Here is a 26,125-nt window from a genome sequence, read left to right as displayed (position 1 = left end):
TGTATTATTCATATCTTGAATTGGCTGTTAATGATCTTAAGACCTTGATCCATTTCCATACAGACTATAACGTGTGTGAACACATAGTAGAAAAAAGAAATTGTGGAGTGTTCTACATGACTACATTTATATTTGTTATCTTGAATTTCAGGTTAGGAGAAAATATTTAGTTCTTATGCAGTCAAATAACCCTATTATGGTACCTTGTCAAAACTCTGTGTCACTTAATAGCAGGAATCTCGCAAAACGGCGGCTATGCATGATTTTTATGTCAAATTCACTGCATTCCTCATTGTTGTTTTTTCTATAATGATGTGTGAAGAAATGCATCACAGTCTTGTGGGATCCCTGCAAGAAGATGAGGCCTCGAATTCTGACAAGGTACCCAAGCATTTTGATTTGATTTGTTAACATTTCCATCTCTAATTGGTCTGGCCACAGCATCCAGGCACAGGGAAGCGAGATCTGTGGTTCACATTCCAGAAGACAAAGTACATTTATGATGCGGAGGAGAAGAAGCGATTCCAGGCCGTGGAGTTTCCTGTCAGTCACGCCATCAAGGTTTACCAATCCTGGAAGGGTTATCAGGATGATGCAGAGGTTGCGGCCACCAAGAAGAAGTTTGGAGACAATCAGTGAGTAGTTTATTATTTTTGTGTGTGATAATTGATACATTTCATGGCTAAAATGTAGGAGAGGAAAAATCTGGAATCTGTATGGATGAAATAAGCTCTGAAGGCTTCCATTGATAATGACTCAATGTAGAGGCTTCAGGGTACAGTATGCATCTTCTTGGGCATATGTTTGGTCGAGGGGAGCGCCTCATGAATGGACTTATTTTATGTTTTATCTGACCGTATATCATGTTTTTCTGCCATTCAAAATCAAGGGAAGGGGTCAGGTGGGTGTTTGATAAATCTGTTTGTACATATAAGTTGATTTATCTTCCATATACAGGTTGACAATGGAGCCTCCAGAGTTCAAAGAACTTTTCAAGGAGAGGGCAACAGCACCTTTCTTTGTATTTCAAGTCTTCTGTGTGGCTTTATGGTGCCTTGATGAATATTGGTATTACAGGTTAGTTTTCAATTTAGTTCAGTACAATTCAATTCAGTTCGATTCAACTAAAGTTTTTCCTGTGTCACCTCTAACCTTGACTATTACCTTAAATTTCTTGTTCCAAAATCACTGTTCCGCAACTGAATAAATATGACCCTGCATGTATGTGACTGCCTTCTTCCTTAAAACTACATATATCATGCTCTTCACTGTTATTTTTTCCTTTTCAAAACTGGAGAAATTTCCAGATCTTGAGTTTATATTATCACATTTAGTATTTTGTCACACTTATCTGTGCCTGTAGATTAGATTCCTGGGGCATGTTTCATAAATGATTTACAATCATGGTAACTTTGCCGTCATAGCAGCTACCATGGTAACAAGGCTCAGCAGCCAATCAAAATCAAGGATTCCATATGAGTTACTCCATAGGGTTTATGAAACTTGTCCCTGATTGATATTTTTCTTGTCTTGATTCCTTGCCAGTGTCTTTACTTTGTTCATGCTGGTGACGTTTGAGGCGACACTGGTTCATCAACAGCTCCGAAACCTGACAGAGATTCGGAAGATGGGCAATAAACCATATATGATACAGGTAGGCAATAAACCTTATATTATACAGGTAGGGAATAAACCTTATATGATACAGGTAGGCAATAAACCATACAAGAACTAGGTCCATCCTTTCCCGGCATCCATGTGACTCTCCTTATCCTATTGTTTGTATATTTAGTATTATGTTTCATTATGCCGAATAAATAATAATAATAATAATAATATATGATACAGGTAGAGAATAAACCATATATGATACAGATAGGGAATAGACCTTATATAATACAGGTAGGAAATAAACCTTATATGATACAGGTAGGGAATAAACCTTATATGAATACAGGTAGGGAATAAACCTCATATGATACAGGTAGAGAATAAACCTTATATGATACAGGTAGGGAATAAACCTTATATGATACAGGTAGGCAATAAACCTTATATGATACAGGTAGGCAATAAACCTTATATGATACAGGTAGGGAATAAACCTTATATGATACAGGTAGGGAATAAACCTTATATGATACAGGTAGGCAATAAACCTTATATGATACAGGTAGGCAATAAACCTTATATGATACAGGTAGGGAATAAACCTTATATGATACAGGTAGGGAATAAACGATATATGATACATACAGGAAGGCGGTGCTTTCGAAAGTATCTCCAGGGTTTGTTAAGACTTACGAGTCATGAATTTTATTAAATTTTGATTTTGGACCTAACATACAAGCAGCTGGCCTATACATGTATGTCAAATTCCATGAACTCTCATTTAAGATGTTAAGTGCATAGATTTCATGTATATTGATACTATGCATTCATCAGATGGGTTAGTTCATATAGTCTTAAACATATTCAGATATTGATCTATGCTTACCACTCTCCACCCAACTCTTAATTGGTTCTATGAAGAAAGGAATCCTTGTTGTGAGAATTATAAATTTCACTTTATCTGCCACGTTGGAGTCTCTTGATCACATCATGTGGATAAATGTAGTTGATATTGTTTATAATATTCATATTGGCCAGAGTCTGTAGATGAGGGCAATATGGTTCTTTTAAGGGCGACATATTTGATGTTTCCCGAAAGAAGAGCCAGTAAATATTATTACTACCTAAGGCTGTACAATGTGTCATTCAAGCTATTATTTGGAACAATTTATATGCCTGTTTGCTTATCACTACTTCTGATTTCACGTTATTCACAAACTTATCAAAGTAACACTTAATAAGCAATGTGACGTTAATTAAGGTAATAATGACTAATATGGTTTTTCTATGTTGTGTTTGTCTTTATGCCAGGTATATCGCAACCGTAAGTGGCGCCCCATCCTCAGCAGTGACCTTGTACCTGGTGACATCTGCTCCATCACTAGATCTCAGAATGACAATCCTGTCCCTTGTGACCTTCTGCTTCTGAGGGGTCCATGTATTGTGGATGAGTCTATGTTAACAGGAGAATCCGTTCCTCAGATGAAGGTGAATTAATTTAATAATAAATAATAATGTGACTTATAAAGCACCAAATCCACTCTGTGGAGTGCTCAAGGAGCATGAAGAGCTAAGAGTTAAATAAAAAAGTTTTTATAAGATTTTTGAAAGTCTCGACAGAGGTACATTTTTTAATGTTTTCAGGAAGTCTATTCCACAAAGTGGGGCATGCAAAAGCAAATGATCCCCCCATGTTTTTGAAACTTTTGGAATAACAAAGTAGCCAGAAGTGGATGAGTGCAAAGACCTACTTGGTCTGTAGTAATTGATAAATGAAAGACTGTATTGTGGTGCTGATTCAAGAATACTATGAAAAGCAAGCAACAAAATCTTAAAGACAATCCAATTTAAAACATTAAACACAGTACAGTTTGAAGGAATACCATGTCACTAGGTCTAAGCAAAAGAAACAAACATAAATGAAAGTCACTTTATAGTTAAACTTGTCTTTTTTTATGAACAGTGAATTACCCAACAGGTGTTCACTGAATGATCTGTCTTTGAAGGCAATGTTTTGCCCATGTTTGAATTGGAATTGTGAAAAAATGAAAGATATAATTTTTCCATAACAATCAATCAGTCAAATAAATAATTATGGAAAGAAAAAAATAAGAAAGAAAGTAAAGTCATAAATGAAATTAAATTAATGAAATAAAAAGTTGAAAAAATCTAAAGATAAAATCAGTAAAAACTAAAATTAGAAAATAAAAATGATAATACCAACATGCAATGTCCCCCTAAATTTTCCTTTGATATCCCCCACCTAAATAATTTCCCAGATTTTTCTTTCCTTGCTTCCTGAAAAGTGATATTACAATTTGTCAATTCTGAAAGGAAAAATATGTAAGGTTTTGATAGTGGGCTTTTATTTAGTTTAGACTTTTACAGTTATTCAGGATTTCTAAATGTATGGATGGAAGTTGATGCAATGTATTACAAAACATAATCATATATTTCACCCATTTCAACATTTAGGAGCCAGTAGAAGGACTAGAACCAGATCGCATCTTGGACCTCCAGTTTGATAGCAAACTTCATGTCCTTTCTGGAGGTACTAAGGTGGTCCAGCATACCCCTCCTAACAAGTCAGCCCCAGGACTAAAAGGTATGATAGCTGTTGCCATGATAGAGATTGAGGGGGGGGGGGTGTTTTAAGAAAGTTCCCTGTACTGATATTGATAAGTTGTCGTCATCTGACAGATAACGTAGTAACATTCAGACAACTGGAAATCATTTCATGAAGCATTCTGTTGGTGATTAAACACCCTCAGTCAATCAGCTGCAAGAATTTCTGTAGCTTATAACAGTTGTAAGAAAAATTTGCAACAAATCATTCCATAGAATACCACCCCCCCCCCACTTATTTCCTTTGCTTCTCAGCCAATCAAATCCAAAGAAATTTGTCTGAGCTGACAACTTGTCAGATGCCAAATCTTCTGCCACCCACAGTCATCAAGTTGTTTTTCCTCTCTTATTTTTTTGAGTTTATTACAATAATTTCATTTCAATCAATTTACCAAATAGTCAAAGAATAAAATCGAAGGATAATATACTATTTTACCTAATTCTGTTTTCAAATTTCATTCCCACTCAGTCTGACTTTATTAGTTTTTGAAGAAATTAGTCTCATTTCAGGTAACCAGTATAATTCTCTGTCTTTCACCTACAGCTACCGATAACGGCTGCATTGCTTACGTATTGAGAACTGGATTTAATACTTCCCAGGTATGTAAAGGAGAATTTAGCCAAAATCACATTGATAAATCACATTCTGTATATATTTGTTTAAAGATTTGTTTGCTTAAAATAGTCACAGTTGGCAGAAAATTTTGTAGCCGATCTTTATCAATATGTTGTTTGATTTCATAACCATGTCGGATAAAATAAATTGTAATACCCTTTAGAACCCTAGATCACTGAACCAGATATTGTATTTCTCTCATTGATTAAAGTTGCAAAAAGTATTGACCGATTACTTTTTAAAAATTTTAATGATTCTCATTCCTGCTGCTAATATGCTTATGTGGGTGCATCGTGGTCTAGTGGTTCTGACTCTTGCCTTTGAAACAGAGGGTCGTGGGTTTGAATCGTAGCCATGGCATGTTTTCATTCAGCAAGAAATTTATCCACACTGCTGCACTTGACCCAGGTGAGGTGAATGGGTACCTGGCAGGAGTAATTCCTTGCATGCACTGAGCGCCGGTGATGGTAGCTCGAGCTAAAACCGGGGTAATAATAGCAGCGTAATAATATTTTGTATATACTTTGTATCCTCTGGCAAAAAGCGCTTTATAAATCCAGCTATTATTAATAATACAACTGCTATTTCTACTGCCACTACTACTGCTGCTGCTACCTGTACTTTATTATGAATAATGAAAATGGTAATTATTGTCTTGTTTCTCCCCAGGGTAAATTACTGAGCACGATCCTTTATGGAGTAAAGCGAGTGACAGCCAACAATCTAGAAACATTCCTCTTTATTCTCTTCCTTCTCATCTTTGCCATTGCTGCTGCTTCATATGTCTGGATAGAAGGTGAGAACATGCTTATATCTCAGAAAAGCTCTCATACCTCTCAGAAAACATTGTTAAAGGTATGTTCCCGGGGTTCAAGAGGGCGCCGTTGAATTGTTTTATCGTCATTACAAAGATCATCAACTTAATTTGCATGCAGCTGTCAGTCATCAGCCAGTCGTTAAGCCAATGCACAGTACACATATGCAATGGTCCAAACATCATCTGACGTCACTTTACACAGCAGAAAGCAGAGAGCTAAGCTGCCAAGATCTTGGAACAGCAGCCAAAGGATATATTAACTGAGATTCAGAGTTTGGGTAGTGAGAACATGGCTTATGTGTAAGCGTCACATGATGTTGTTGTCTTTGGTCTGTTGGCGCTGTCCGCAGCCTGTACCTATTTCCAACAGCACCGTCTTGAATCCTGGGAACGTACATGTATACCTTTTATTCTGTTATTAACCCATAATCTTGTATAAATTTATAGATAGATAATTAGATAGTGATGCATACATTTATAAGATATGACACCTGTGTCCAAAGTAAAAAAAATTGATAGCAGTTTGAAAAAGACTACCGTAAATGATCAAGTGGATATTAGACAAAATGGGGATAGCGTATTGAACTGGAATAAGACAAGATGTTGAATGGGCTAAATGGCTAATTAGATCAAGTTGTTAGACAAACTGGTTGTTGACGAACTAGGATAATACCCTGTAGGACTGATCCAAATGGAAAGTAGACAGTCTGTAGATGAAAAATTAAACCTCGCTTCATTTATGAATCTTGTAGGAACGAAGGATCCAAGTCGGAATAAGTACAAGCTCTTCTTGGAGTGCACCCTCATCCTCACCTCAGTGGTACCCCCAGAGCTCCCTATTGAGTTATCCCTGGCTGTCAACTCATCTCTACTTGCACTCACCAGACTAGGTAAGATCCTTTGTAGAAAAATGGTTGTGTTAGTGGTGGTGGTGGTGCTGGTGCCGTTGTGTTACCTCAGTGGTACCCCCAGAGCTCCCTATTGAGTTATCCCTTGCTGTGAACTCCTTGCTTGCACTCACCAAACTAGGTAAGCTCGTTAATAGAAGAGGTGGTGCTGTTGTACCTGGCTCTGTGCTACCCACAGATCTTGTGATTGAGCTCTCTCTCCAGCTGTTGACTGATGGTGTTAGTGGTTGTAATGATGATGAGGTTTATGATGATGATAGGGGTAGTTCACAGATGCTAAAATTGTCTGAAAGTGCATTACTCTACCAGTTACAAGTGTACATTCAAGTCAGACATTCTGAAACTACACTACATCAGTTTTTAATAAAAATTCACTCCCTACCAATAATTACTGTAAGTGCATATTTTCAACCAGTGCTTTTTTTGTTTAGCATATTTTCTTCCTTTATTTTGACCAGGTGTATACTGCACAGAGCCATTCCGTATCCCGTTTGCTGGTAAGGTTGACATCTGTTGCTTTGATAAGACAGGAACACTCACCAGTGATAACCTAGTGGTAGAGGGAGTAGCGGGTTTACCGTAAGTATTTTATCTTCTTCTCCATTTATATCAGGGCCCCATCTTACAAAGAGTTGTGATTGATCCGATCAACCATAACTATGGACAGCCAGCAACATCTTAAATGTATGTTAGTTCAAAATGTTTTCTAGATATGATGTATATTCATAAAATGATAATTTTCTTTACAATTTGGTGTGTTCGCCTTTGTTCATAAAGGACATTTTGCAAATTTCCTGTGGAAAAAATTATGACACTGATGAATTTTTATAGAGTTACGATTGAGTGGATCGATTGTAACTCTTTGTAAGATGGGGGCCAGGACCCTATTTCATAAATGTATTCATTGATTGTAATATGAAATAAGTGTTACAAGGTACATGTAATGAAATCCTACTAGCTGATTGACTTGAGAAACCCTTGGCCTTGGATTCATAAAGCTTATTAAAGGAAACCAACACCCAAGAAGAGAAGCAATCTTATTGAAAAGAGTAAAATGAGAGGAACAATTTAAAAAAAGTTATGAAATAAGCAAATCGGTTATGAAATAAGCAAGTTATGGACAATTAAAAAGTCTTGTTGTACTTACTATGTGGATCCTCAAATTGGCAAACGTGCTTCAAAATGGCTGATTTTGTGGACAACTCTCCATTTGTTTTGTACACATATTTTCAGATTTTCCCCTTTATTTTACATATTTCACATTATCTCCTCCTGACCTTGACATATATGGTGTGGATTATATTTTCCCATGATATATGTTGTGCTCAGAAGGAGGCAAGATGCAATTTGAAAGATAATGAGGAAAATCTGAAAATTTGTGTACAAAACAAATGGAGAGTTGTCCACAAAATCAGCCATTTTGAAGCACGTTTGCCAATTTGAGGATGCCCGTAGAAAGTACAACAAGAGTTTTCAAATTCCAATAACTTACTTATTTCTTAACCAATTTTGACGAACTTTTTTTAAATTGTTCCTCTCATTTTACTCTTTCCAATAAGATTACTTCTCTTCTTGGGTTTTGGTTTCCTTTAATGGCAGGCTTCAAAATGGCACTGAATGGAATTGAATTGATTGAATCATTACCATCATTATCACTGTCATCTCTGACTATTGTTTTACCTTCTCTCACCTTGCAGGGGTAAAGACAAGCTTTGCACCATCACCGAGGTGCCCTTAGATACTGTTCAGGTGCTTGCTACCTGTCATTCCCTGGCCCAGCTGGACGATACCCTGGTAGGGGATCCTTTGGAGAAGGCCACACTGACCGCTGTGGACTGGACACTCACCAAGGGTAAGTTTTTAGAACTTTTAAGTTGGCTGAACAAAATATTTGTGAATAGTTTTAATATATAAAGTTAACTTAGAGTAACATGCACCTAAAATATGTTTGGCAATTACATGTAGTGTATATTGGGTGAATATTTGACTTACATAATGGAGCTCAACTAATCCCAGTATACAGTATATTTTGTACCAAGAATGAATCTTCATTAAAACCACCAGACACAGTTCACTCCTCACCAAGGACAGATTTTTGGTGAGAATTTATTTAACCCTAAAAGAGCCAGGTCATTTGGACCCCTCTCACAGCTGGGAAGGGGGGTGGATTCTGCCCCCTGAGATATTGTCCTTCGATCGCGCGAGCGCCGTGAAAATTTGCAGTGGTAGTGTTCGACGAAACATACAAGGCTGTATGGTTGATATTTTTTAAGTAATAAGATTTTTCACCTTATGAATCAATTATGCTAATTTATGCATGAAATAAAACATTTCCTCTAATCAACTATCATACGGCCCCAAAACTGCTAATTGAAATCTTGGTTGTGAATTATGTACCAATTAAGAGTTCTTTTCAGCCAAAGAAATTTTGGGAAATGCTGAGGAATTGCATTCATTCATCGAAAGGTCAGGGTCAACTTCCCTGGCATAGGTCAATGACAATGATACTTTTCAATACATGGAAACATCTTTCATATTGTTGCAGGGGATGTTGTGATTCCCCATCGAATCCGCAGTCAGCCCCTGAAGATTGTCCAACGCTTTCACTTCTCTAGCGCCCTCAAGAGGATGGCAGTGATTGCTTCTCTCCAGGAACATGGCTCCGTAGACTGCACCTATCTGGCTTCCGTCAAGGGTGCCCCAGAAACACTAAGATCAATGGTAGGAAACAGTGTATCCACCATTCAGTCATCGCATTTACACACAGTGAAACTTGTATATAAAGACTACACAAGGGAGACTAGAAAATTTATCTTCATGATCAGAGAGCATTTCATCAACATTTTTGGTCCAACAAGTTGTCAGATCTGACAAAGTCTTTGAATGTGGCTGGCTTAAAAGCACTATTACTATGGCAGCTTTCAGATAAGACATATCAGCATCTAATAAATTCTTTCAAGGGGAACGAAATTTGTGATCTTTATAGACAGGTGGCCATTTTATATACCTGTAGAAACTTTAACAGGTTTTGATTGTATTACATGATTAAAGCATTAAATGCAGTTGCTTTAAAGTACTCACATAGGCCGTTCTCACTCTTTATAATGGAAGTTTTCCATGATGGTTACCATAGTTAGTCTTATAAAACAGACCCAATGTTTATGTCTCATGAAAGTACAAATGTTTTTGCATGAATCATAAACTGCTCTAATAAAATTTACATTGTCTTGGTCTTATTCCACAGTTCTCAGTTGTTCCTGAAAACTATGATGAAGTTCACTCACAGATGTCTAGGCAAGGTGCTAGGGTGCTAGCCCTCGGACACAGGAAGCTAGGTCACATGTCTTCACAACAGGTGAGACCCTAGAACCTAGATGAAGTTGCTCTTTGTGTTGCTTCTGTCATTGCTGTATATAGATTTAAGACGTGAAACCTGTATTAATCCAAGTATAGTTATGCTATCCTTGTGCAAAAGAAGTTTTATTGAAGAAGAACTTGTCTCCTTCCATGAATCATACTAAAAATCCAGAATTCATTGAGTCCATAGCTTGTGATGTGATCTGCATCATGCCAAAACAATTTTTATTTTTCTTTCTTTATATACATCTCATTCTTGTAATGATTTTCTAAGAGGTATGATTGACATGCCTGATATCAAACCCCCGACTTTCACATTTCTATTCATGTCCCTTGCTCATTTGGTATTGATTTTACATTGGTTTGGTTTACTCTGTATACATTTAATTGTTTACTTTTCTATGATATTATGATCATATCCTATCCTTCCGTAGCTGCGTGACCTGTCTCGTGATGAGGTTGAAAAAGACCTGACTTTTGTTGGTTTTGTCATCATCTCTTGTCCTCTGAAATTTGATTCGAAAGCAGCGATCAAGGAGATCCAGCATGCTTCTCACTATGTAAGGATCAAAACACCACTTTAATTCTGATAATGATGGTTACAAATTTTATGATGGTGGTTATGATTATGATTTATTGTGATGTCGGTGATGGTGGTGGTGGTGGTGATGATCATTTACAGTGATGGTGGTGGTAGTGGTGATCATGATGGTGTTGGTGGTTATGCTGCTACTGATAATAGTGCTTTGGTGATGATTATGGTTAAGATTATGATGCTGATGGTGGTGATCATTTACAGTGATGGTGGTAGTCTTGGTGGTAGTGGTGGTGATCATGATGGTGTTGGTGGTGAGGGTGATGATCATTTACAGTGATGGTGGTGATAGTGGTGGCGATGGTGGTGGTGTTGGTGGTAGTGGTGGTGATCATGATGGTTTTGGTGGTGGGGATAATGATCATTTACAGTGATGGTGGTGTTGGTGGTAGTGGTGGCGATGGTGGTGGTGGTGATCATGATGGTGTTGATGGTGGTGGTTTTGTCGCTACTAATGATAGTGCTTTGGTGATGATTATGATGAAGATTACGATGGTTATATTGTGATTGTAATGTTTGTGTTGATGTTGGTGGTCATTATGATGATGATGGCGATGTCAAAGAATACAGTTATGACAAATATAGTCATGATAGTAAAAGAAATAATGAATATTTGAAAAATGTTGGAGTGTATATCTTTATTATGAGTTATGGCCATTTTTAGGGAAGGTGTTTTTTTCAGGGGGGTGTAACATTGACAGAAACACCAGCTTTTTTTCATCATGAGTACCCCTTGCTGTTATCAATTCAACAAATGTTTAATTTCCTTTTTTGTTTTTTACCTGTAGACCACCATGATTACTGGTGATAACCCTCTGACTGCCTGCCATGTCGCCAAAGAACTACGCTTCACCAAGAAACCACACACTCTTATCCTAAAACCACCCACTGAGAACGGTAGGTAATCATCTGAATTAATGGATTATAGGGATTTATATTTGAGTAGAAATGAGAAGTAAAATCATGAATAGGCAAATGGGAGTTGTAATTATATGATATATATTGTAATCTTGTTTGATTTGAATTTTAATAGACAATGTGTATCATGGATGAGAAACCCATATTTTTGAGTTATTTCATTGATGAACAAATTTACGAAACCTTGCAAATTCAATTCAACAAGACAGCCATTAAAAAAAATAGCACCTTTACCTGTACATACAAAGACTTCCTTAAGTCTACATAACAGCATGATCTATCAAGAACTTAAAGCTATAATGAATTTAAAATATTGATGAAGTTTATGAGGTATGATTAAATTTAAAAAAAACATGAAGCTTGTAAATAATGAACCTTCCTCCTGCTAGCCACATGTTTTGTACTTTTGATATAGATCATGGCATTATTTATAAAATATTTGTGTTATCTGTTACAGTAATATTACAGTGTGTATTGTGTGTTACATGATCTGAATTCACAAGAATGATATTAGGGCCCCGTCTTGCAAAGAGTTGTGATTGATTTGATCAATCGCAACAATGGACGGCCAGCAATGTCAACATCTAAAATACATGTCTGTTCAAAGTATTTCCTAGATATGATGTGTATTCATACATCCGTCGTTTTCTTTAGAATTCAGTGTGCTTCTCTTTGTTTACAAAGGTCCATGTGCAAATTTCCTGTGGAAAAATTATGACAATGATGGATTTCCATATAGTTTAGATCAATTGGATCAATCAAAAGCAAACAATACATTTAACATAGAAAATGCTGTGAAGATCCTGTTTTTTTCTGCTTTCTGCAGAATATGATGAATGGCATTGGCAGTCCATCGATGACACGGTGACGTATCCCATGATACCATCTGCAGGGGAAGTGCGCCTTCTATTGGCCAGTGATCTTTGTCTTACCGGAGAGGTAAGGTTAACTCAGCATTATTAAAGGAGAATGAGCAATTTGACAACCAATAAGAAAGTAATGAGCAGTTGATATTACTATGGCTATGGAGATTATCCCATTAGCAATACCACCAAGCTTTGTGATAAATATATTTTTTTTATTCCTATACATGTACATGTAGGTAATATGTTGATTTATATATCATTTTTTGCCTGGCCTGTATAGCAGAGCGAGACTATAGGTGCCTCTTTTCAATGGCAGTGGCATTGTCAACATCGAAAACTTATTCAAGGTTAAGTTTCGGAAATGTCAGAAAGTATAAAGACTGAAATCACCAAACTTGAACATACAGTAAGGGTAATCAAGTATCACTGATCACCTTGCATAAGTGTCAAGTCATGTGACCAATGTTTAGGGTTGATGAACCTAGTGCTTAATTTCACCCGAATTGTGTTTTTGTGAATAACTTTTCATATTAGTTATTTTCAAAGTCAGTACTACTGCTATATTGAAACGCATAATGCAGGCGAAACTGCCAGAGGCGTTTCACTTTGTAGTAATTCATGCCAATTTGAGTTTATGCTATCATTAGGAAAATACCAAAATAGATGTTTAGGGGTATATATTGAGTATGCAAAAGTGAAACTTGTTCAGGTGTGATGTCACAAATCTTAGTCGCATTGCTAATGAGACAACAAAAATACAAAATAATAAAGTTTGTGAGTTTTGTGTTAAACCTGGAGTTAAGGTCTAAGAGTTCTCAGTAGGTTGAAATTTAAGGATTGTAAGTGTTGCTGCAGTTCTTATTGAAGTTGGAATATTATTCCATAGAATCTAAATGTATTTTTGTAATCAAATGTTCTTTTTTTCTCTCTTATTTTTCAGGCTATAACCCACCTACAAACCACCAATATAACTTTTCTGAACAGAATTTTACCAAGGGTTAAAGTGTTTGCACGAGTAGCACCCAAACAAAAGGTGAGGTCTGTTTGAGTTTTACATCTCATTCTTCTAAGTTATAATTCAGCAAGTACCTTCATGATGATCCTTTAAAAGTTCTTTTAGTATGCACTTTTCTTGTAGAAATATATTTGCTTTTTTTTCATGTTTCTCCTACTACTAATGCTGCTGCTTATTGTACAAACTCTTTATCTATTTATTTTTTTCTTTACTTTAGGAGTATGTAATTACCACACTAAAGAGTCTTGGATATACGACCCTCATGTGTGGAGATGGTACCAATGACGTAGGAGCTCTAAAGCATGCACATGTTGGTAAGTTTTGTTTAGTTAGTGGTATAAACGTGTATAAACCACAGATAATAATACTTTGATTAATTAAAGAATGTGTTTCATGAACTTTCAAGGTGTCTTTAAAGTCCTCGCTCAATGGCTGATAAGTTTTTGATAACTGATGTATAAATGAGAACAAGATTGTTAGATTGATTTCTTATTATCAATCAACTTATTGGCATTTAGTGTGGTCATGGTTTACCTGAACATTGGAATAATCAATCAATCAGTTTCTTGTTATCAAGAATGTTCATTTGATATTGCAAATGATTTCTTGATATAAAGCAAGTCATCCTCCTTGTATATTTGTACCTGGTCCTAAGCTTCACATCATTTACTCTAAGCATATATTTTTATCATCATCCTATTTCTTTCAGGTGTTGCACTTCTTTCAAATGTTCCAGAAAGGTTTTTACGAGATAGGAAAAAGCCGAAAGAAGAGGTAAAGTATATCAATTCAGTTGGACAATTTCATTGTAATGGCCCTTTAACATAAAGTTTAATGATTGATTTTGGAGCTGATATCTAAGATTGATTGCATTGACTAATGTATGGGATTCATTGTAAAATTCATTCCCGTGATTCATTGCTAAGCTTATGCTACAGGGCCCACTTTGGAAATTTGTTTTTTTGCATGACCTGAGCAGTTGCAGGCTATTTATTATTGTATTTATTTGAATGATGCAATCACTGAACATATATGACAAAATGCAACAGTACAAATACAAAAAAATATATAATCTTTTGAAAATAATTGAATTAAGTATGTGAAACCAATGATTGAAATGTTGAGATCTCTTTGGTTGACTGTAACATGTAAATGGAACATTGTAAGCTCTAGGTAGACATAATTTCTGTAGAACATTGTTATCACTTTGGTGTTCAGCGCCATTGGTATCTTCCATTACTTGAAGGTTTTCCACTGGCACTCCCACATTCACACCCAACCCGACAACGAAAATAAAAATAGTTTCAGTCTCTATCTCTCTGAACACCCTTGGAAAGGTTTGGGCTGTTTAAAACTTTCTCCACCACTAAAGGATCCCAAGTCATAGCATGGTTCAAGAAAGAGTCATGTGTGCATTTTACTGTGACGTCACTCCTTCATATTAATCATATACTCAACGCCATCACAATGTTTCTCTCTGTAAGTGATTAAAAACCTCAGTTATAAACGAGAGTTGTCCTTAGATCTAACTGCTTGTTCTACTGACTAATCTTTATACTTTAATGCATTTGGGTTTCATTGTCCAGTTCAATATTACTTTCATTTTTCAATTCTTACAGCAGGTGCTATCAAGGAAAAAGTTCTAAACCCACAAATGGTAGCATATCTATTAGAAACCCATGATTAAATGAAGGTATAGTGATTTCAAATCAAAGATTCATTTAACAATCTTTGCTCATTATTTCTTCTACTTCCAACTCCAGACAGCAGAGACAGGAGGGGAAAATAAACAAGTTAAGAATTCCTCTGGCCCAGAGAGGATACCATCTGCCTCTCATCATGGAGGGGGCAGGCATGGGGGTGGAGGAGGACGAGCAGCTCGACAGAGGGCTATCGCTAAAGGAGAGGACCTTACTAGGTCACAAAATGTATGTATTGGTTAGTTGTTAGGGAGGGGTTTTTTTCCATTTCACAGACTTAGATCTAACAAATCTCTTCATAATGGTAGTGGTAAAGATGATGATGATTAAGATGGTGGTGGTGGTGCTGGTGGTGATGATGATGACGATGATGATAATTATGATGACGATGATAACTATGATGACGATGATGCTGATGATGCTGCTGATGATGATGACTATGACAGTGGTGATGGTGATGATGATGATGATGATGATAATTACGATGATGATGATAATTACGATGATGATGTAAATGATGATGATGATTATGATGACAATGACGATGATGATGATGGTGATGACGATGGTAGTGATGGTGGAGGAGTGGATGATGGTGATGATAATGACGACATTTGATGATGGATTTAAGTATTATTACATGTATCTGTTGTCTTCCACAGAAAAAGCTAAATAACTTATTGAAAGAAATGGAGGAGCAGGACCAAGCTCAAGTAGTCAAGTTAGGAGATGCAAGTATAGCATCGCCCTTCACTTCTAAATTATCATCAGTGCAATGTGGTGAGTCCCTACTTCAGCATACTTCTCAAACTCATTTCAATGTTTTCTGTACAGTTTAACACTTCCATGAATCTATCGAAACTTATCATTTAATGTGAGTTTTACTGTAGGCCTATAGGAGCAATCATCCATGATATTTGTTCCTATGGTATTGCATTAATGATATTGGCACATTTGCTTTCCAAGAAAACTGTCTATTATTATTATTATTACTATTATTTATTGCTGTACATGCACATAAATATTGACAAGCTGCACATGCTGAAAGGGTCGATGTACAAAAATTCATGAAGTACATGTACAATATAACAAAGCAAATGAACAAAAATGTAATCACAGTATTCAAACTTATATCCAATTAAAAGATTTAATATCAAAATTTAAATCCAATTAATAATTAAATAGTAAATTTACATCCTTTCCAAAATAAAATTTGCACTGCTTATTACAGTCATCAGGGGTTTTAGATTTATTTGCATGAAAATATTCATGCAAAACTTTCAATATTTAAAGAATCTTCCCCTATGAGGTCTGAAGCTGCTGTAGCATGCTATGTTCCAGTTTTGAAGTGGATAAATGTGATGCAATGTGCAGTGCACACCCTTCACTACCAGGGAAGCATGCATTGATCAGTTTACTAACAAGTACTCACGCATGCATCTGGTTTAGGACATGTATGCAGATACTCCAGTATACATATTTATTTATGTGTGTGTAGCTTTTCTTGTGTAAAGGGGAAACAGATATTTTTGTTTATATTACTTCAATTCATCTACATGTACCTGATAATACATGTACTATAAATTGCACTAAAATAAGACTGAGTTCCTTTCTCCCTCTAGTGTGTCACATCATTAAACAAGGCCGCTGTACGTTGGTCACCACTCTTCAAATGTTCAAGATTCTAGCACTAAATGCTCTCATCCTAGCCTACAGTCAAAGTGTTCTATATCTAGATGGCATCAAATTCAGCGACGCCCAGGCCACGCTACAAGGCCTCTTATTGGCTGGTTGTTTCCTCTTTATATCAAGGTCAAAGGTCAGTTGAGATAAATGATATTGGGATATTTCTTTGGGTAATGTCTCTCCACTTTCAAAAGTGGACCTCTTCACTGATCTACAACTCAACACTGGTGAACTGTAACATCAAGTCCCCTTGATAAAAACTTATACTACAGGCTTCATTGACTGAATTATTAACAGCTAGTCTTGAAACATACCTTTTGAAACAATAGAGAGAATAAATAAGCCTGTAATTTCATTTGTATCTAGAAACTAAAATTGTTTTTGAGTTGAGGGGAAAAGTACTTGTTATGCTATGTAGTAACATAATTACCGCAGTATGAATTGGTTTTGAATTATTGAAATTATCATTCAAGTGGGTCTAAATTACCAGACTACTCTGCACAGAATGTTGCATTATGGGTTAGGTACCTGGCCAGATTTGAGCTATTGAAGGCTTATGGTGGTGCTATATAAAGCTGCTGGTTCGTCTTTGTTTGAAAGGATTTTTGATTCATGGAATTCTATGAGCTATCTTCAGATCACCTAGGTTCCCTGACAATCTTTACTATTTAGATGATCATGTGGTTAATATTGGAGTTTAAATCCATTCATTTAGGTCAGGTCATTTGATTCTTAAGAAATGTTATGTTATGATGTGTGATTTATGTTATTTGTAGATAATTGTTAATGATACATTGCTGTATTTTGTGTTTTATACAAACAGCCGAGTCCTGACTTTATTGCAATCTCCTTTCTATTGCATGGCACATGAAATAATGCAACTGAATTTGTGGATTCCCCCTGTTTCATATACCTTTTTTCTTTGAGTAACTTAATGTCCCATTTGACCCTGCTTATTTTAAAATTGCCTTGATTTCATGATTCTTCTCAAGTAACATCTTATCTCCTTTTTCATTTTTCTGATTGCTAACAGCCATTGAAGGTATTATCAAGGAGTCGTCCTCTACCAAATATCTTCAATGTCTACACCATCTTAACAGTCATCTTTCAATTTGCTGTCCATTTTATGAGCCTCATGTACCTCGTACAGGAAGCAAAAGCGAGGTCACCACCCAGGTCAGTTTAGAGGTCATTGTCATAGGGATATGACATTGGTGGTCAATGTTCATCATGCTGAGACATGTGTGAACATTGACCACCAAGGTCTTACTGGACAAGATATGAACATGATGGTGTTGTTAAAAAATGGCTGAAAGGAGAAGAAATATAGTAAAACCATCACTTTGTTTGACATTTAAGTCATTCAAAATAAATACAAAAGTAGAAGAAAAAAAAGGCATGTTTTAAGGCTTTTTATGCATTGAGAGGGTATTATATACATTGGACTGTGTTACAATATGAGGATAGAATATCATTTCAATTAAAGGTATTTTTTAACTTTGTGAGCAGCCGGTTTAAAAAATTCTCAAACCAAGATGAAACATGTGTACAAGTGCATGTATTGGAACTAATAAACCCTGAAAACAACCATTATTGAGAATGAAAAGCTAAAACTACAAGGCAAACCCTGATTTTGTAAATAGGTGTCTTATAGACGCCTAAATAGTACACATAAGTGTATGGGATGAAATTAAGATGGTGTTTCTTGTCACTTTATATTTCAATTTTTGAAGCACTAAATAATTATTTTTTGAAAGCAATTTTTTCTGGGCTTCATTTTTGTAACATTTCACAGTCACAGGTGCCAAGTGTGACCTTCTAGCTCAGATTTTTTTTAAGTCAAACCAATGTTAACCAATCACTTTAATGAAAAATAGGCACTTTGAGATGCTTTCAAAAATCTGATCGAAAGAGTTTGAACCCAACCTTGTTTTAATTTCAAAATGAAATTAAATTTCGTAAAGTAATTTCATGTGAGCTACATGCCTTTGTTACATTTTTTGTCTCACCTGCGAAGCAAAGTGAGACTATAGGCGCCGCTTTTCCGACGGCGACGGCGGTGGCGGCGTCAACATCAAATCTTAACCTGAGGTTAAGTTTTTGAAATGACGTCATAACTTAGAAAGTATATGGACCTAGTTAATAAAACTTGGCCATAAGGTTAATCAAGTATTACTGAACATCCTATTAGAGTTTCATGTCACATGACCAAGGTCAAAGGTCATTTAGGGTCAATGAACTTAGACCATGTTGGAGGAATCAACATCGAAATCTTAACCTGAGGTTAAGTTTTTGAAATGTCATCATAACTTAGAAAATATATGGACCTAGTTCATGAAACTTGGACATAAGGTTAATCAAGTATCACTGAACATCCTGCATGAGTTTCACGTCACATGACCAAGGTCAAAGGTCATTTAGGGTCAATGAACTTTGGCCGAATTGGGTATATCTGTTGAATTCCCATCATAATTTTGAAAGTTTATGGATCTGATTCATGAAACTTGGACATAATAGTAATCAAGCATCACTGAAAATTTTGTGCAAGTTTCAGGTCTCATGATTAAGGTCAAAGGTCATTTAGGGTCAATGAACTTTGGCCGAATCGGGGGTATCTGTTGAATTACCATCATAACTTTGAAAGTTTATTGGTCTAGTTCATTAAACTTGGACATTAGAGTAATCAAGTATCACTGAACATCCTGTGCGCGTTTCAGGTCACATGACCAAGGTCAAAGGTCAATGAACTTTGGCCGAATTGGGTGTATCTGTTGAATTACCATCATAACTTTGAAAGTTTATGGATCTGATTCATGAAACTTGTACATAAGAGTAATCAAGTATCACTGAACATCCTGTTCGAGTTTCAGGTCACATGATCAAGGTCAAAGGTCATGTAAGGTCAATGAACTTTGGCCATGTTGGGGTTTTTTGTTGAATAACCATCATATCTCTGTAAGTTTATTGGTCTAGTTCATAAAAAGTGGACATAAAAGTAACCATGTATAACTGAACATCTTGTGCGAGTTAGAGTAGTATTCAAAGTCAGCACTGCTGCTATATTGAACCGCGTGATGCAGGTGAGACGGCCAGAGGCATTCCACTTGTTTAAATTTGAAATGACTGTTTTTATGCTGTCCATTTATTATTTTTGTTGTAGGGAGACTGAATTTCCTGATCTTGAGAAAGAGTTTGAACCAAATCTTGTTAACAGCACAGTATATATCCTCTCCATGATGTTACAGATTAGCACATTTGCTGTTAATTACAAGGTAAATAGCTTAATTGCCTCTTGGTCTCCTCTACTTTACAATTGTTCTTATAATCCCAAATGATGTAATCCTTCTTTGTGAATCTTCAGTTCATCTACTAAACATTTGGTCTTATTGTTATTTAGCCATTTTAACATTTTGCATTAAAATCCATTTGGTTGAACACCATTTAGTCTATATGGTTAGATAAACTTGTTCATGAATTCAATTTACATTTGACAAAGAAAAGAATAATAAGTAGATGAATGGGAAGTTAGACCAACTTAGTGTTGAATAATCACTAGACAAATTGGTTAGTAGACTAAGTTTTGTTAAGACCAAACTGCAATTAGACCAAATTAGAACAAATAAAAACCCTACTGGCTCAGTCCATGTGGTGATTGACTATTTGAAAAGTAGATGTAACTGCTTGTACACCAAATGAAAATAAACCAGTAAGTTTACTACTACATACATACATAGAAAACAAACCATCGGTCATCCTCCCAACTTTTTGATGAGTCTAATTTCTAGTTGAGGTATAAAAATGAATGATTCAAATCACTTTTATTGAGATGATTGGAAATCCTATCACAAACTCAATTTATTGGAATCATATTTGCAATTTCCTTTTCACCTGTCCTTGATATTGAATCTTTCTCTGATTTGTCTTTGAATTGGGAACCATGACAACAAAAGTCATGTATTTTTTAGAATACTTATATGAGTGTTGCTAGAATTTTAGAAGACGATAAACCATTACAATGTCCATGATGTTGGCACATAATATTTCAGAGCTGCCAAGTAGTACGGATTTTCAGTATTAGATAACTAAAAAATGAGAAGAATACTGATGGTTTCATGCAAAATACTGATTTCTCAAGTTTCAGTTTTATGTGATGTCCTATGGTCATTCTTTGAAAATACTGATTTCCTGGACAAAATACTGATTTTCAGCTTTAAAAATACTGAAATGTTCTTGTTCAGGTTGGCAGCTCTGATATTTACAGATCTCTGGAATTTTATTTTATATTTCAATGTCAGACCAATGCAAGCAGATCACACTTAATCAAGTTACCATTGATTATGTTTGTTTCATATTTTAGGGTCATCCTTTCATGGAGTCGTTGAGAGACAACAAGCCTCTCCTGTACAGTCTTGCATTCTCTACAGTGTCTGTATTTGCTCTAATATCTGGAGTACTGCCCGATATATCCAGTCAGTTTGAAATTGTAGAATTTTCATCAGATGTAAGTGCAAACTTTATATCGTATTCTGTTTTCTTCAGTGTATTTATGTTGAAGTCCTCAGATATAGAAGCCAGATATAAAAATCACACAATTCAAACAGAATATGAAATTCCATGGAAAATGTAATCTTTCAGGGAAATTAAAAGTAAATTGCAAAAAATACAGTGAAAAGTATTGAAAGTAAAAGTAAGATCCAATAAAACAAGAATGTGCATCAATGAAATATATGTATCTGCTGATAAAACCTGTTCCTTGTCTATTATCATGTGTTAACCAAATTTTATTGGCATTCTTGTATCAGAAATGTAAATCGTAAGTTTATTAACGGTTTGCTTTATACCTGTAGTTCTGTACATGTGACCAAAAAGCGCAGAGTTTGATGTTCAGAACCACAGAAGAACACAGAATTTGCATTATTAGAAAATTGGAAAATCAAGACTTTTTTAATTTGTAGCCAATTAGAGACTCTTGTTAAGATGTGGCATAGAATAGATACATGCACTTGTTAACTTTGATTTATCCAGATACCCTCAGCTGTGCCTCAGGCGTGTTAGAACTGTTCCAATGGTGCCTTGTGCGTGTAATCCATATTCTTCAGCACCTACTTAGCTTGTTGTATGCATGCAAATGAGAGGCTGAATGTCAAACATTCGTATCGTTGCACACATACCGTCCAAAATGTACCTTTACATGGTCAGTAATAAGGTGACGTCACAAAATAAGGATTCCGTGCATTGTGCTTAGTATTAATGCAAGTGCAATATGTGTAGCATTAATACTAAGCACAATGCACTGAATAGCGTAATGTGGGGGGCATTTGAGGGTGATCTCTGTGAGTGTGAGGTGAATCAGGCTGGAGAATAAACCGTATTTAAAGCCCAGATGACTGATTGTATACTAAGATGGAATCTTTCTCTTGTTTTATTTCCTCTGCTCAGTTCCGTTTGCTGGTGTTCCAAGTTCTTGTAGGAGACATGGTTTCTGCATTCATCATTGACAGGGTTCTTCAATTTATTCTGGGATCAGCAAAATTAAGAGAAGCAAACTAAACCCATATTTAATGAACCATCATCAATCATCATGCATGGGACTACAGTTCAGCAATTTGGGTATTTATGATGCATTTAAGCAGTGCAAGATGTTCTTATATGCAGTGAATGAATGTTAAATCCCACAGGTATTATTTGTATTATTGTATGTTCGGTAGCAGAGATCTATGGAGTGATTTGGTTGGATATTGGACCGCAGTTAGGAAAAGAGATTATTATAAATGTAGATTATTGCTGAACCAAAGTCAATTCCATAAAGGTATGAGAAATGTGTACTCTTGAGAACATGTTCATAATGACAAGGATAATAGCCACTTGGTCTAATAACAGTTGGTTAAACCCCCAGTTGGTCTCAGACCATAGGTAAAAAAGATGGCCAGAATTCACAAAGATTGTTTTGAATCTGGTCTGAAACCATGGCTTATGCAGATTTTATGATTTATAACTATTCCCCATTTAAGCCCCTTTCACAATTAGTGGTGCGACTGCTTACGACCGTTGCGATTCTGTGCAACATATATTGTGACCAAGTGATCGCCCCTGTGAAAGGCCCTTTAGTCAAATGATGACTGCACACTTTTGTCACTGCACTAAATTTCGCAATGAATTGTGCATTAACGAGCCCACAATTTTGATTAATGAATCCATTTATCTGTTTGGATTGAATTTACATAAACAGTTGAATTTAACCATACCAATAAGTGAATTGAGTGCCGTATGACAAAAGTATGCATTTATCTTTGGACCCATATCTCAATTATGGATCATTAATGAATAAATTCTGTGTAAATAAACCATTGTTTAAGACCGTAGACTTCAAAACTAACTCAATGAAATCATGCAATTTGGTCCACCATCTTCTTGGCATAATTATTGTTTGGTCCAATTATCAATTGGTTTATTAATTTCCACTTGATATATTTCTCTAGATCATGTAATAAAATTGTTTACAAGCATTCAAATTTTATGCATACATGTACTTTTAATGTTGTTCCAGACTATCTAAAAAGCACACCAGAAGCTTGCCAGACATAGCAACAAGTAATGTATGCAAACAGGATTCTAAGTATTTTCTTGTTTATTTATTACTGACAGGTTAAAGGAATACCTCATCATTACTAGGATCTTTAGGAAAGAAACACCTGTAAATTTGAATTGTTAAAGTTAACAGGTTTCTTAGACATACATTTTCCTCAAAAATTGATTTATACACACAATGTCTACTACATAAAATTGAAAAATAGTGATTTTTTTTCTACCCAACATTTTTTTTTTCATCTCTCAAAATACTGCATAAATTGTATTCAATGAGGTTGTCACCCCTGCCTTCATTTCTGTTTTCACCAATCACAGTTGTTGTTTTTTTTACATAATGCATACATCTCGTAGATTAAGAAATATAACATGAATCGCTTCTAAAGTTAAGATTGATTGTATTAATATCAGTTGTTTTTAAGATGAGTCCCTGAAAATGGAGCTAAGAATGACATTATGGCTTTATGTAGGTCAGTTCGTTGGTATGGTTTAAAATGATGGCTTTATGTAGGTCAGTTTGTTGGTATGGTTTTAAATGATGGCTTTATGTAGGTCAGTTCGTTGGTATGGTTTAATGCATTAAAGATTGATTGATCATGCAGGTGGAATTAACAAACGTAATTAAACATTTTCTAATTCATTTTAAATCCTTATTAAATGCATGTATTTTCCTTGCCAGCTAAAGACAATTTTAAATGAGATTAATGGCAATTTTTGAAAATATATTAAGGGAAATATATTTTTGTGTCTTGAAAAGTGGTGTTAAAATTATGTATTGTCTTGGTAAATTAAATGAAAAATTTTGAAATTAAGTTTTGATGAAGTGGAGTGGGTTTCTTGTAGAATCAGAATATGAAGAGATGTCTGATATAGTCCGTAAGCATTTTAAATTTGTGAAACAAATTAGTTGCCAAATTTTCCAAGGGTTCTATACAATAGTATTTTTAAGATTTGTGTTTAAGAGTGAAACTTTACAATTAGGAATACTGTTCATCAAATAAGTAGATAGCCAATCATTACGTGTAATGATTTGATGTGCATGCCTTTTCACAGAGCAGGTTTTGCACTGAGTAAATGTGAGATGAAGATAGATTGATAATTGGTGTGGCCTGTTCTGAGAAAAAAAAATGCATTAAAAAATGTTGCCGCATGTTATGATGATTTTTCAAAATTCATTTGTTGGTACATGTATTCCCCAAAACAAACTATTCACTATTTACTGTAATAGTGTGTATAGCTACATGCTATCTTTAAAGTATTCTATTTTGTCATCACTCCTCATGTAAAAAGACAAACCTTGAAAAGATAAAATGAAAATGATTTTCAAGAAAGTTGGAATATCACAACAATACAATATTACCTGAAATTTGAATTATATCTTTGAGAGGTACATGTACCTTATGATAAGATACCTGTTCCGGCCATGATACATTGCATTGTCTGTTTTGGTGCTGTAATTATTTGCTTGCTCAAAAACGGAACAGTACAATTTATTTCCAGGTAGTAGTGTGATGCCTGTTTATTCAAATTTCTTGCGGTTCACCGCTTCACCAACTTTTCAACCAATTTTACCAAAGATTTTGAAATGAAATGGATCAATACAAGGGCATAATATGTGTGACCCCCTATCCAAACTGAATGTGAATAAAAAAGCAAAAGTTGTTTTCATGAACACATAACTGATATATATGTCCTGAGAGAGTATTTTCTCCCAAATAATTTGATTCTTATTTGTATGTGGTATAATGCCTGGATAATTGGGAGGTATTTCTGTCAAAGTAAGGCATACAGAGTTGCAGTAACCATGGTAAAAAAAAAGTTCATAGCCAAATTTTTAGAATTTATTACAAAACTAAAATTTACATTGCTTGATATCTAGTTTGAAGAACATGAGGAGACTACATATTTCTAAGAACCTATGATAAATTTGAAGCAGGTACATGTATATGATGTTTACATGTCTGAATTGTATTCTACGGGTTAGTTTCTATTGTCAAATTTAACTTTTATGTTTATGACATACTAGTAGTTAAATTTTCCTCTTTCCTTTATTGCCTATTTTAATTCTTCATATTGTGCTATGAAATTTAGTCTTTTCTTTCAAAGGTATAGATGTAATTGTTTATCATTTGCTCTTGATCATATTGATAAAATGCATTTGAATGTTTAAATCTTATTTATATTAATTCATTCCACACGCATGCATTTATAGAGTATTCCTAGATATCATCCTTGGTACGTAGGTTATTGCTTGTGTGTGATCAGTATTATAAACATTTGTTGCCAATTTGCATACCACTCACTTTAAGCCTAATTCTTGATAAAAATTCACACTGCATAAATTATTGTTAGATTTTAGTTAACATTATCATGTTGGCAATATGCTAGATTCTTATATAGAAATGTTAGGAATATGATATATACTTGAAACACTTTGCCAACTGAAATAATGTGAGATATGAATATTGAACAATTCAACTTACCAGGTTACGGAGAGAGATAACCTATATAGTGGAGATAAACACTGTAACGTTTATCAAATTGTATTGTTCTTATTCTCACAGATAAATTTCTTTGTGCAGATTAATTAAATGTTGCTAAAGCAATTGAAATTTGTACCTTTGTTATTTTTGTGTGTGGAGATTTCTGTTTGTAGTTTAATAAGCATCATTTTAAGTTAAGGTCATCATTCGCATATTCTGCTCTTTTGCTTTAATTACTGATATCTTACCTTCAACATCAACTTCTGCATATTTTCCTTTTTGTAATGTACCTTCATGAATATTGCAAATTTTGGCTGGAGAGCTAAAAAAGAATTGTCTCACA

The 26,125-nt window shown here is 35.2% G+C and overlaps 1 protein-coding gene across 3 annotated transcripts in view; it reads left to right on the top strand.

Moving 5' to 3' along the window:
- LOC121428472 (endoplasmic reticulum transmembrane helix translocase-like) overlaps positions 1–25,905 on the top strand; it is a 31,273-nt gene extending 5,368 nt beyond the window's left edge. The window contains exons 3-28 of one of the 3 annotated variants that reach the window (XR_005971797.1): positions 442–635; positions 958–1,077; positions 1,546–1,654; positions 2,923–3,099; positions 4,087–4,216; positions 4,781–4,836; positions 5,522–5,648; positions 6,422–6,559; positions 7,036–7,156; positions 8,275–8,429; positions 9,123–9,298; positions 9,822–9,932; positions 10,369–10,494; positions 11,318–11,426; positions 12,274–12,386; positions 13,254–13,346; positions 13,546–13,642; positions 14,038–14,102; positions 15,092–15,256; positions 15,691–15,808; positions 16,651–16,847; positions 17,748–17,890; positions 19,875–19,986; positions 21,072–21,215; positions 22,154–23,769; positions 23,852–25,905. Coding sequence is in view for 1 of the 3 variants with exons in the window: in XM_041625100.1 (XP_041481034.1) it covers positions 442–635; positions 958–1,077; positions 1,546–1,654; positions 2,923–3,099; positions 4,087–4,216; positions 4,781–4,836; positions 5,522–5,648; positions 6,422–6,559; positions 7,036–7,156; positions 8,275–8,429; positions 9,123–9,298; positions 9,822–9,932; positions 10,369–10,494; positions 11,318–11,426; positions 12,274–12,386; positions 13,254–13,346; positions 13,546–13,642; positions 14,038–14,102; positions 15,092–15,256; positions 15,691–15,808; positions 16,651–16,847; positions 17,748–17,890; positions 19,875–19,986; positions 21,072–21,215; positions 22,154–22,264 (3,207 nt within the window). In the remaining 2 variants the exon portion in view is untranslated. Of the gene's footprint in view, positions 1–441; positions 636–957; positions 1,078–1,545; positions 1,655–2,922; positions 3,100–4,086; positions 4,217–4,780; positions 4,837–5,521; positions 5,649–6,421; positions 6,560–7,035; positions 7,157–8,274; positions 8,430–9,122; positions 9,299–9,821; positions 9,933–10,368; positions 10,495–11,317; positions 11,427–12,273; positions 12,387–13,253; positions 13,347–13,545; positions 13,643–14,037; positions 14,103–15,091; positions 15,257–15,690; positions 15,809–16,650; positions 16,848–17,747; positions 17,891–19,874; positions 19,987–21,071; positions 21,216–22,153 lie in introns of all 3 variants that reach the window. The other 2 variants (XR_005971798.1, XM_041625100.1) reach the window with 2 other exon arrangements.
- The last annotated feature ends 220 nt before the right edge of the window (positions 25,906–26,125 follow it).

This window comes from Lytechinus variegatus, chromosome 15 (genome assembly GCF_018143015.1).
Source record: "Lytechinus variegatus isolate NC3 chromosome 15, Lvar_3.0, whole genome shotgun sequence".
In the NCBI taxonomy this organism is placed as follows: Eukaryota; Metazoa; Echinodermata; class Echinoidea; order Temnopleuroida; family Toxopneustidae; genus Lytechinus; species Lytechinus variegatus.
The sequence above is the reverse complement of the archived record's forward strand: the minus strand, read 5'-3'. Positions and strand labels throughout refer to the sequence as shown.